This window comes from Ciconia boyciana, chromosome 12 (assembly GCF_034638445.1).
Source record: "Ciconia boyciana chromosome 12, ASM3463844v1, whole genome shotgun sequence".
NCBI lineage: Eukaryota > Metazoa > Chordata > Aves > Ciconiiformes > Ciconiidae > Ciconia > Ciconia boyciana.
Genome location: NC_132945.1, coordinates 21,012,265 through 21,025,024, shown reverse-complemented (window position 1 = coordinate 21,025,024; position 12,760 = coordinate 21,012,265). Strand labels below are relative to the sequence as shown.

Genomic DNA, 12,760 nt, shown 5'->3' with positions numbered 1-12,760 from the left:
AGATTTCCTTCTACAGATGGGAAGACCCTCCCATTTCCAAATGCTGTTCTTTTCTAAAATAAAGATGGGACCAGCACCAGTGGGGTTAGGAGTGGGGTTAGTGGTGCTGCTCTTCTAACTGCAGGATAGAAATCTCCATCCAGAAAGCAGGTGAAAGATTTTGCTGTCAAAGTAAAAAAGCCCAGTACAATTTTGTAACAGCTGAGTCCTCCTGCAGTGGAATCAGAAAATAAACTTCTCTTAGTTTGGGATATGAGCCAGGCTGAGTCTGTTGGGTTAAGCTTGTGTCGAGTGATTCCATCCTGAACCCCTTGGGGATCTGAATGAACTGGGATTCAGAGCTCTGGCTTTGGCTTATGTCCAGTGTTAACGGAGGAAAGTTATTCAGGGGTACCGCATGCAGAACCACCAAGTGAATTCTCCCTTTCTGCTTGCCAGTCTAAACCATGAATGCTGTCTAAAACCAGTACAGGAGCAGGACTGTGCCCAGTTCCACTGGTCAACTTTTTTCTTAGTTGCTTTCCTAATGCGCAGGAGTCTTGTGCCAGCATTGTAGCACGCTGTACGATTGTAGCCGTGACCCTCCTGTACTGGTAATCCTATAATATTGGTGCATCGGTACGATTATGCTCTTCTTTTTTTTCAGTGAGGCCAGATGCTTCCTTGGTGAAGCTAGAGCCAAGGGGAAATTTGCATCCTTCAGAACATCACCCCAAAACTTGCCCCTTTAAACTTTTTGTTTACCCATCTGTTAACACATCCAGAGCTGGAATGAACACACCCTTTTTCTTCTCAAATACAGAGAAGACTACAGGAAGACGACTGATGATGAGAGTAAAAACCACTGAGGCAAAGTTACCGTGAAGGGATCGAACAAGGCACTAGGACCTAGGAGGCGTCTCACCCACCCTGGCAGGAATTTCTTGCTTGGAGCTCAGACAACAAAGGCAGAGTGAGCCTGGTTTTCTTTCTCTCAGCATCTCCACCCTGCGCGCTGAAAACCGGTGAGTAGAGCTTTTTTGAGTGACTTACATGCAGAAAAGTAACAGATGTCAGACAGAAAGGAGGAATCTTGCTCTTAGTACCTTACAGCATCTGCAGTTCATTTTAAAATCAAAACCCCCTGCATCCTCTGATTCATTCCCGAAGTTGCTTGGATGTTTCATTGTTCACTGCATGACACCAGACTGAATCTACCCCAACTGGCATCGTGGGGAAAATGTTCCCAACTTGGGGCTTCTGTGCAGATCGCCTGCATTTTCATCTTCTGCTTTACTGCAGACTGGGGACAATGATTTTTCTCGCACAGGTCACGTTGACATTGTAAAATACAGGGAAGGAGCTTCATTCTGGCAAACGTAAGGGGTGGGGAAGAGATAGCAACAGCTTTTCCTAGATTTATACCTGGCTGCCAAGTGCTGGTGTAAATCCCCTTTCTGCCCTGTGTTAACATGCAAGCAACATATGTGAGTTGCATGTTCCTGGTTGTGCTGGGGGAGTGGAAGGGTCTTTCTGTCGCAGGGTTGGGGGTTCCTCCTCCTTTTGTGTTGGGGTTTGGTGCGGGAGGAGGGTTGTTCTTGAGCATAAACTAGAGACTGTGCAGAAATTCCTGCTTGCTGGGTGTCAGCTCAAGTCTCAGCTTTTCTGTGCTAGTCCCTTGGGCTGGGAGCCCCCCGTGCTCAGAACAATGAAAGGTGAGCTAGCAGGGGCGGCGTGTCCCTTGGGCAGGGGCACTTCCAGCAATTACATCACTTAAGGCTGGAAGGGGGGGTGGAAATAGCCCCTTTATTTTCTCCTCCTCATTAAACGGCAGCAGAAATGCAATTCGGGGAGACTAAGGCTGGAAAGAGCTTATCGAAGCCTCGTTTCAATGACAGATTTTTCTTTCCAGTCATTTCTTCTTAGAGATGTAGGCTGGTCTTGGGAATTGATTGATGGGCTAGGAGGGGGCTGCGGATAGGGGGAAGGGTGGGCTGGATCTCATTGCTAACCCTTATTGAACAGGCTGTCACAAAGAAACTGCTTATTCCCCTGTGACCATTCTTTCATAAATGCCAGTTTATTCTAATGTTAAACATTCAGATGCTCTGGTTCCTTCCGTGATTCGGCAGATTGAAGGGCTGACTTAACTGGGATCTCCTTGTTTTCTGTTGCCAAAGGAAACCTCACAGGGCTCAGAGGTTTAATTCATTGCCAACGGGTGTTTGGACGAGTTTTTTTGGGGGCTGAATTGTGATTGCCGTGTATCCCTTTGGCCCCAAGTCCCAGTTTACTGCACTTTGAAAACTCCCAGGTGCAGGAGCAGACAGCTCTCTAGAAACGTGTTCCCTGCCCCCAGTAGTTGGATCCCTTTCAAAATGTGAGGACCCCTCCTACTCTCAATCCCCAGAATCGATACAAATCTGGGTCAGGGGAGGGGGTGCTTCCCAAATACATCTGTCCTGCTCCAGACACAGCTCCTGCATTAGTGTCATTTTTCTCTCTGGATTGTGGCTCTGCTTAGCTCTAACCTGCCCCTTTGCACTCCTTCTCTCCCCATCTCCTTCCTGCTCAGCTTCAGATCTTTAGGGTTCACCAAACTATGGAACTTGATTTTGGACACTTTGACGAAAGAGACAAGGCGTCCAGAAACATGCGAGGCTCACGTATGAACGGGTTGCCCAGCCCCACTCACAGTGCTCACTGTAGCTTCTACAGAACCAGGACCTTACAGGCACTGAGTAACGAGAAGAAAGCCAAGAAGGTGCGTTTCTATCGCAACGGGGACCGCTACTTCAAGGGGATTGTATATGCCGTGTCCTCTGACCGCTTCCGAAGTTTTGATGCTCTCCTGGCTGACCTGACCCGGTCCCTGTCCGACAACATTAATCTGCCTCAGGGAGTCCGTTACATTTACACCATCGATGGGTCGCGGAAGATTGGGAGCATGGATGAGCTGGAGGAAGGTAACTAGCATCGCTGTCTGGTGCAGTGAGGAGGCGGGGTAGGAAGGGGGCTGCACCACTTGGGTCTGCTGTTAAGGTCACATTTCCTCGGGCGTGCGGGGATGCTTCTGCCCCTCTGCTGAATCTGCCCGTTCGCCTTCCCCTCCAGAGAGGTGTGGGAGAGGGTGGCCATGCAGGGGCTGACAGCTGCCCGAGTGTCCCCCAGCACGCTCCCTCGGGTGCAGATGTGCAGCCAGAGGGGTGTGTCTTACTCTTGGCTAGACGTGGCTGTGTCCATCGCTCGGGGGGCTGTCTGAGGGTGTCCCGCCGTCTGTCCGGGCTGGGGGGGGGGGGTTCCAGATGGGGGCACGGGGTGGCTGCGGGGCCATGTGGGGTTCCCCCTGGGGTGGATGGGTATGAATGGAAAAGCGGGGGGTGCTGGGGGATTCATGTAGTGCATGTGTAATGGCTGTGGGAGGGATTTATGCACTCTGTGTATGGGGGCGTTTTGAGGGGTTCGTGCACAATGTGTGTGTATAGGGGTGTGGTCAGGGCTGTGCAGGGACTTGAGTGTGTGTGGAGTGGGGTTTTGGGGGTGCATGCAGTGTGTGTGTGGTGGGTGTGTGGAAGGCAGGGTGTTCGGGGTTTTTATAGTTGGGGAGTGTGTGGAGGGGTGTGTTGGGAGTTCACACAGTGTGTTTAGAGGAGGAAGTTAATGAACAAGGCGTGTGTATGGAGAAGGGTGTTTTGGGGGGGTTGCACTTGGTGAAATTTGGGGTTCTATATGTGTGTGTAGAGGAGGGTGTAAGGCGGGTTAATTGCAGAGGAGGTGTTGGGATTCCTTGAGGGGGTTCCTGCACAGTGTGTGTGTTGGGGTTGGCGCTCAGGGAGTGTGTGGAGGTGCGTTGGGCTGTGTGTGTAAGGGGGAGTGCTGGGGGGGTTCTTGCATAGCGGTGTGTGTGGAGTGTGTGTTGGGAGTTCATGTGCTGCATCTGAATATGGTTCATGCAGGGTCTGTATGGAAGGGCGGTCTATTGAGATGTTCCAATGGGGGGGGGGGGGGGTTAAGGGGATGCATTTGGGGAGTGTTTCCGCAGGGCCTGTGTGTGGTGGGGTGGGTTGCTGTGGTGGGAGTGCGGGAAGGCATCCCCTGTGCGGCAGGTCTGAGTGTATCCCTGTATCTAGAGGGTGTCGGTGTGCCTGTTCCTCCGAGTGTCACTTGGACTGTGGGATGAAGGATGAGTCAAAAATCAATCCTTCTGTCCGGAGGGGGTGACCTAGGGGCAGGCTTACTCCTGTGGAGCTCAGCTGCCAGCCTTGTCTGTGCCTGGGGAGCTCCCTCTGCAGCAGCGGGCTGCTGCCATGGGTGCTGCCTTTCTCAAGGAGTGTCAGGAGGACCACCAGGATGAAATTGCTACATGGCCAGTCCTGCCTCCTTGCCCAAGGCATGGCCGGGGCAAGCTCTGCTGGCAGTGCAGCCTAAGTGGGGTGTACAGAGGACACCCACAGCCACCCTGCTTTTCTCTTCCCTGAGCAATTAGGATATTCCATTCTTTGTTTGGACCTGGTATATCCCGATTTGTCTCTTGCAAGAGGGGAGTTGCTCTTCCCCGTTCCTTGATGTTCTCCTCCAAGCAGATGACCTGGCTGATTTGGTGACTACAGAAAATCCACAAAGCTTCTGCCTTTAATAAAAGACAATAGATGTGAGTGTGTAAGCCACTAACTGCAGGGGCAGCCTCAGCAGTAAGTCATTGTGTGACCTTGACTAAAGCATCTCTCCCTAGAATTCCTTATCTGTCAAGTGGGATACTCATTTCCCCAAAATACTTTGTGGGGACAAGCATACAGAATAAACATTGGTTTCCATAGAGGAGTTTTACTGGGAAGAAATTGCTGCCTTTTAGAGAGATGATGCAGTCCTAGTGGAGTTATTCTCAGCCCAGTTTCAGCTGTCAAATGGAGGTGTGGCCTCCCTTAATTTTAGAGATTCTGCCATGTTTCATTCTGATCTCTTAATATGGCCACAGACTTTCTCTAATGGCAGCTCTCAGTCCTGCTTGTCCTAGGTTTTATGTCAGGAATAACTCCCCAGGAGAAAATGCAGTTCTTTATTCTCCTTTTATAGTTTTCCTGCTTTTTGTCAGTGAATTAAGAAACATTTAGTTATACCTGCTTTACACTGGGTTTTCCTGCAGGTAGGAAGGTACCTAGTTCTTGAAAATATTTTTTACTGGTTAAGGTACAGGCAAGAGATGCTGACCTTTGGGTTCTGGCTTTGTTCTGCCAAAATGGTATCTGGAAACAGCACTGAAGAAGTGGCACTAAAACAAAAATAGGATTGTCTGTGTGGCTTTGTCCTCAGCAGAGCATCAGCTAGGAAAATACAATCTGAGCAGAGTGCAAACAAAGGAATCCAGTGTTTGAAAATGCAGAAGTAGATCTGCATGCTGTTATTGACAGTTTAATGATAACAATATTCCCATATTTCTAGGGATGACCTACATGTCTGTTGTAGAAAAGCAATCTGGGAAAGAAGTTACTTTTTGATTTATAATACCACAGTTGTAACCAACCTTGTGGTAAACTATGCTATTAGCTTGGGTGTTTGTATAACTGTGTACTGTATAACTGTATGCTAGGTACATGCATGGAAAAACAGAACTTCAAAGTAATTGTGCTGTGACATAAAAGAACAGTACATAGACAAACAGTATATGTTTGCCATATAAATTAGCTTTCTGGTTGGAGACTGAGGGTAACTAAACCAGTTCTAGTTGACATAATGTGACTAATTTATTATCGTCGTTTTCAATAAACAAGTAGAACCTAGGAAAAGAAGTCATCAGAGAGGCTCATCTCAGTAGTTTGATTGCAAAAGCTGGTGAATTACTAATAATATTTCACATTGTGTTCTAAGTACTCGATTACTTCTGCATGATTTAAAAATGTGCTTATATGGTGTAGTCTGAATGTACTTCTGGAGCGTAGAGAATGATATTGCACATTACCAATATCCTTGAGGCAGACATTTCAGGTGAACAAAAACCACGTGGTGTGCTGCTAATTAAATGAGACTTGGAAATAACCCGTTTGGTCTCCAGACCCGGACTTGGTAGTCTTTTCTTCCCTGGCATTCAGGGTCGTTCTCATAAGGTTCTGGATGGATGTTTTACTTCCTAGTCTGTCCGAGATGGAACAAGTGAAGTCTCTCTTACTCTTTGATCACATCCCTCCTAGCTGCCAGTTGGGATGTGCCTCTTGGTGCTTTCCTGTACTGAACCCTAATGCCTCACATTTTGGAAGCCCACCAGGACTCTGTGTCATAGGTGCTTTTTGCTGCCTGCTGAGTTCTTCCTCACCTGTCACTGGCTGCTTTTTCCATACTGCCTCCTGTACCAGAGAGCAGTCTATGTCCATGTCTCCCAATGACCTTCTCTCAAAATCCACCTGTCTGATAAGTTTTTTCCTCCCTCCTTTCACTCATACTGGCCATCTTCCATCACTGTAGTCATTGTCTTAATCTTGACTCCGCATTTGCAGCATTCAGTTTTAATGTATTTGTAAATAATACATATGCTGCTATTGATTAGGACTATATTCCTCCTTAATCTATATGTTGGTTTAATGCAGTATAGCATCTTATTATTGCACTGTTACAGCTGATCCTGACTACAGGCAAATTGCTGACAGCATCTCCCACTTGCGTACTCTGCTGGCTGAGTCTGGGGTGGATATTGGGCCCAAGTGCTACTATCTACCGTGGTTGTTTTAGTCAAGAAGTGAATCTTTTGGAAAAGAGCACCAGCTGATCTTTATTCCCTTTCATATTATAATTGGTTCTAGTGACCAAGGCTTTAGGGAGTCAATATATGAAGCTGCCTTTATAGATTATTGGTGAGCCACTGTTGTAACAGTTAATTCTGTGCTGTGTGCTATGAGAACTTGAATATGAAAGATACTAAAAAAGTCATGTGCCATCTTTTCTAGCTTTGCACAAGCTGATATTAGAGCAGCTCACACTGTCATCCAAGTTTCTATTAAAATCTAGTTGTCTTTGACATATGGACAGGGTGGCTTGTTCCTTGGTTCATTTTGAGCCTCTATGTTCTTGTACACCCATTGTGATGAGATGGCAAATTCTCCCTGCCTCAGCTCTGATTGCTCTTTTTCTTTGAATGGAGGGCTGGATAAAGTGAAAACTGATGTTATGCATTGACTTCAGCAGCAAAGATGGCTTAAGAAATGCTGTTCTTGGCCACATGTTCCAAACTCAGGTTGCAACTTGCTGTCTCCATTGTCCCACAAATGAGGTCTTTGTGGGACAAAAGATTTTTTTGGAGAGTGAGGGAAAGGCACAAGGCAGATTCCTGACTGCTGAAGCTGTTGCAGCTCCAACTTAACCTCGGTACTGGTGGAGACTAGTTTGTTTCCTCTGGAGGGAGGGATGACACTTCCCCAAAGCCAAATTCCCCACTTGTAAAAATTAGACATTTGTTACAATGTATTTAGAGGCACCAACAAGTGGGGCATCCTACTGTGCAAGGCACCATTTAAATGTGTGGTAAGAGAGAGCTCCTGCCCAGGGAGATTATGGTCTGAACACATCAAGGTGGAAGAAGGTGTTATTACTGATGAGGAACTGAGATGCAGAAAAGCAGTCTGACTTGTTTGTCCAAAGTCCATAGATGAGACAAAGATGGAAGTCAGAGCTCTCAGCTTTCTTGTTCAAGTCCTTTCATTTCCTTCCCGAGCCTTTTTTCAGGGTCTGGTCAGTGGTTTGGAGGTACTTGCATCTCTCAGGTTTTTTATTGTAAGTGGACTTTGGACCTGCTTCTAGTCAGTGGCTGATTTCATGTGACTTAAGTGTCCTTTGCTGTGTATGGTCAGGGTCAGAAATACATATGAAAATAAACCCATGGAATACAAATATAGCATGGATTAGACATGGTCAGTAAAGGCGGAAATGCAGACATAGATTAAAACTAGAATTTGAGAGAGTCAGCATTTAGTTGAAGCTGTAGAGCCCCTCCCTTCTGAGCTCCTGGTATGCTCAGGCTCTTTGTCAGGGCACAGCCCCCGCTTGTATTGTGGTTGGAGGGCCCATCCAAGGATGGATTTATGCCCTTGTCCTGTGCTGGGCTACTTGTCTGAAATTTGTTCTTGCCTCAGATTAAACACTAGAAAAAACTGAATAGGATTTTGTTTTGCTCGGTGGGGTTTTATTGTAAACGTTCTTGGGCTGTGTGAGATATTCCAGAAAGTGTTTCCAAACTTTTTGTATCCTGTCATGCCCTGGGGAATCTTTTCCAAAATCTTGTCCAGGAGTGTTTAAAGTAATCATAGGAGGGGCTCCACCCTGGAGCTCTACAGAGCCTGGTGTGTGCTGGGACTGAGGGGTTTGTAGGAAGTATGCTGAAATCTCCACCCAATCTGTGCATGTTCCAGTTTGCCTGGAAAACTGAAATTCATGTAGTCCAATACTGAAGTCTTGGTAACCTCTGGCATTGTTTTCTATGGCTGTTGTCCTGACAGCTTGGCTACTTACATCCTATATAACAAAACTTATCCTTGTGGTTCTGTTTTATTTGCTTGCTCATCCTGGCTGTCACACTAGGACTGGTGTGGTCCCATAAATTCTTTATGGGCATTGTGTGCTTTTGAAGGCGATTTGGTAATCACACATTTCGTTCACTTTTTCAACAGAACAAGCGGTGCTTCTCTTTCATGGGAGAGCTCCCTGTGGAAGAGCCAAAGGAAGGAAGCTCTTCCAGAGTTCATTTTGCCATGGTGGAGTAGGTCTTGAGGCAGAGGAAGATCCTTTTTAATGCATGAAGTAGTAGGAAGTTCATGCGCTTGAAACTAAAGGCCTACTTTAACACCATATGTAACGAACTCTGCAAGGTGTTAAGTCCACTTAATTCCTATTGAAGTCATAGTAAATCCCATGGAACATGAAAGCTGGGCACAGTAGCACAATCTCAACTTTGCGACAGCAGAGCTAACAACCAAAATAATTCACTGCAGCCCACAGAGACTGTTTTTGGAATAACTGTTAGCAGTTACACTTTCAAAATGGCCTCAATCCAGCTTTCCCGATTTTTTTTTCTTGCAAGACTTCTGCCCGCAGTTCATTATACTTGAAAACTTGCTGGTGCATGCTGAGAAAGGATAACTTTTTCTGAAAGCGCAGCCTGTCATTTTTAGTATTGTCAGAAGGAGCTGCTGTAAGAGGGTTTGAAGGATTAGTGCTCATCTTGAGCTTAGAGTTTCTCTAAGAAACCTTCTCTAAGGCAAACCTTATCTTTGCTGAGATCATCCCTTCTTTAGGAGCTGAATAATCACCTTGTGCTTCTATCAAATTGGTCGCACAGTTATGTGTAATGCACTTGTAGCCAGAGTAATTCAGTGTGATAAAAGCCATGGCTTCAACTGGCAAATATGCTGATCATGACTTAAGGTCAAAGGTCTACAGTCAGTCCATCTATGGCTAAGGGCAGGATAGAATGAATAAATAAATGCCTTGGCTGATTTGGTGGCACAACAGAAATTGTGACACCTCTGGAGCACACCGGCATGATGACAAGTGCATCATCCTGCAGGGCTTTGGCTTTGCAGTGCAGAAGGGGCATCTTGCACTGACCTGGCACTAAAATAATGCTGTCCTTAACACCACTGGTGTCGTGCCCATAGTGTGGTGTTCAGCGGCACATTGGATCTTGTCAGGATCATGCTTCTCACTCTTATAAAAGCTTCCTACCCCCAACGCATGAGAGTGTCTCTTTGGGACTGCCATGTGGGATTTTGTTTGGAAGTAATGACATGGCTGTTCATCATACCTTCTCGTGGCTTATAGTTGGATTTCTGCACGTGTACACAGCTGCTTGCTGTCTAAAGACGTGTTCCTGAAAATATTTGTGCACAGTTTTTTATGCTTAGGGCTGAGGAGCAATATACTTCTTGGAGTTGTTTCTTTTGCTTTTGACAAAATCTCATATCCACTTCCTGCCCTTTCCTTCTGTTATGCTATGCATGTCTTCTGCAACCGTGCTGTGTCTATCAGTTATTTCTTTGACTGGCACAGTTGTACACCTTGACTTCTCATTATAGGCTTAGCATAGATAGATGTAGCAGAGAAACCAAGAAACCCCTCCTCTTTCTATGGTAGCACTATTCCTCATAAGATTTCTCTCTTTTGTGATCTTCTGGCCACAGTATGCCCGTTTAAAGCTGGAAAATTCACAGGACTTCAGCTCATGCTTGCCTGATCCTGCTACCACCTCATGGTAAGGTTTGGGTAAAACTCAGCTGTGGCAAGTGAAACAGCATGTGTTCCTGGCTGGCAAATGGTAAAAGGGATGTGCCTCTCTGGGGAACTTGAGGGCCATATTGAGGGCCGTAAACTGAGTTTGGGAAGACATCAGTTGAAGTGATTTTTAAATTAAGTTAAAGCTTCACTTTACATCTTTAGGTCAGGGAAGAAGGAAAGAAAAGCTCCTCTTCCCTGGAGCGATACTGCTACAACCGCAGAAATGATGCTGAGAAGAGCTGCTATTCTGAACTGCTATTCTGAAGTGTCACTCCAAACAAATTTCTGTCCAGTTTTAGAATTCAATAAAATATTTGCTAGGGTTTGGGTTAAATGAAACAAAGTGAGGAAGGGCAGATTACATTTTCCACTTGTGACTATGAGTATAATTTGAAACGCCAGTGTATATATGTGCACAACTGCCTAATACCACATATGTGGAAACAAAGCCTAGGAGAAGAGTATCACCTTCATGCCACTATTTGCCTTTAGTGTACGCTGTTGTAAATACACTAGACAGCTATGGTGTGCAGTGAAGAATTTCAAATGATTCAGCTGGAACTAAGAGTAATGGTACTCTACCAAACAGACCAATAATCTCTTCTGCTTACTTTAAAACATGGAACTTCTTAATGGAAAATATGCTCCAAGACCTCACCTGTTTATAGAACACAGGGCAAATATATACTTTCTTTCATTGTGGCATCTTCTATTCCAAAGTATTACGTAAACGCAGATGAAAGTCAAGCCCTGCAACGCTTCAGTGGCAGATATTGCTACTTCTGTTTTTCAGGTAGGGAAGCAGAGGTGCAGGTGAGGTCAGGAGCTTCTACAGGGAGGCCTGGGGCAGAGGTGAGAACAGTATTCAAATCACTTATTCCTAGTATTGCATTTAAACGTAGAAATCCCTTTTCCCAAAGGGTAATACTACAGTTCTGTTGAGCATGCTTATAAAGTCTCTGCCGCCCAGGGATTATGGGCTTGGGAGGGCTCAGGTTCCAAGGAGAGCTAATTCCCCATGAGCATTTCAAACTCCCCTTGCTGCACTTCACACTCAGTTGTGAAAGCGGAGGGAAGTGTGGGCCCCCTCTGCACCACGTATTGCTTGGCTGAAGCAGATGAATAAATCACAACTTATCACTTATTAATCAGAAAGATTTAAAGTATTCAATGCTTCTGGAAAACAATCCATATCTCCAGTGGGAATTCTTTATAATGTATGGTACTCTGTGGGGTATCTTTATGCTTCTATTGAGTCGGATTCAAGAAACGTAAGGAATTAAAGAGCTTCAGCTGTGGGTACTACATGGTCAGTTTATTGAGGGGTTTTGCTGACAGCATACATGCCTCAAATATAGATTTGTATTGTTTGTTCAAGCCAACACAACCTTCTGGTGGGATTATTGTGTTAGTTTGAGGTACACTAGTTGATAAAATGCCCAACTGACAGTGTTCATTATGAACCTTGTTAGCTCTCTTCTCCCTTCTGTATTTCTGTTCCATCTTCAGAAGGGAAAACAGAATATCTGCTTCCTGTTGATAAATTATTTTGGTCATTTTATGCAACTGGGGAGATGGAAAAAAGCTGCAGTTGGCGATGTAAGCACCATGAGTACACATCACTTTTTTTTGGCAAACTGGGTACAAAGGGTTAAAAAGAAGTTAGCATCCTGCATCTTTTCTACGGCTGCTTGTGACATCAAACACTTAGCAGTAATACAGACATAAATACTACACAGACTGTTGTTTTAAGCCTATTAAAGCCTTCTGTTTGTTGTGTACCTGTTAGTGGTCTCTCCATATGCTCTATGAAGGGATCATCTCAGTGCCTCCATCAAAAAGGCAATTTAGTCAGCAGAAGAATGACTATGTGAACACTGTACTGGATACACTACATGCCTGGACCATAACATTCTGTGGAAATAAGTGGGCTGTTTGGAAATCCATATTTACACCTTTGCCAATTGGATGTCAAATCCTGCCCTAGAGATCCTGTGATGGAAAGCAAGACTCAGATGTTGGGTAGGCTTTTCAAAGATGCCCAGGCCCAGGAGTTTGCAGTAGGGAACAGATAAGGAAATGCAGCCAGTCTGTTTATATGAAGAAGGATTTTTTTTCTTATTCAAAATAGTTAAATCTGTATTTGGATTTCAAACTTCTCATGATATCTGAAGAACTTCGTTCTGTAAGATCAGCCCAATAAAACACCGAAAGAAACTCCATAAGATGCTACAGGTACCCATGGTATGCCTTCAGTTCCTATTAAAATTTTATCTAATGGCGAGACAAAAACTTCTTCTAGCAATGGCTGACTCTTTTTTCAGTACATCCTCAAGTGCTCAGCAGCCTGAGTCATTTCAGACTAGACAGCTACATTCCCTTAGGGATACTGTTTTACAGTCTCATTCTGGTAATAACTCTTCTAGCATCCATCAGATTTGCAGGCCTAAAAGAAGATCCTACGCATCCTTTAAGATGCTCTTAAAACCTTAGATAGATAGGATCCTGTAAATTACAGACAAAGCTT

General features: G+C 45.2%; 1 protein-coding gene across 5 annotated transcripts in view; it reads left to right on the top strand.

The window, feature by feature from the left end:
• Positions 1 to 804: 804 nt before the first annotated feature.
• Positions 805 to 12,760, top strand: part of DCX (doublecortin) — an 85,616-nt gene continuing 73,660 nt past the window's right edge. Inside the window, exons 1-2 of one of the 5 annotated variants that reach the window (XM_072877284.1) lie at positions 805 to 1,004; positions 2,555 to 2,945. In XM_072877284.1, coding sequence (XP_072733385.1) covers positions 2,582 to 2,945 — 364 coding nt within the window. In that variant the 5' untranslated portion in view covers positions 805 to 1,004; positions 2,555 to 2,581. Of the gene's footprint in view, positions 1,005 to 1,592; positions 1,695 to 2,554; positions 2,946 to 12,760 lie in introns of those variants that run through there. The other 4 variants (XM_072877288.1, XM_072877287.1, XM_072877289.1 and 1 more) reach the window with 4 other exon arrangements.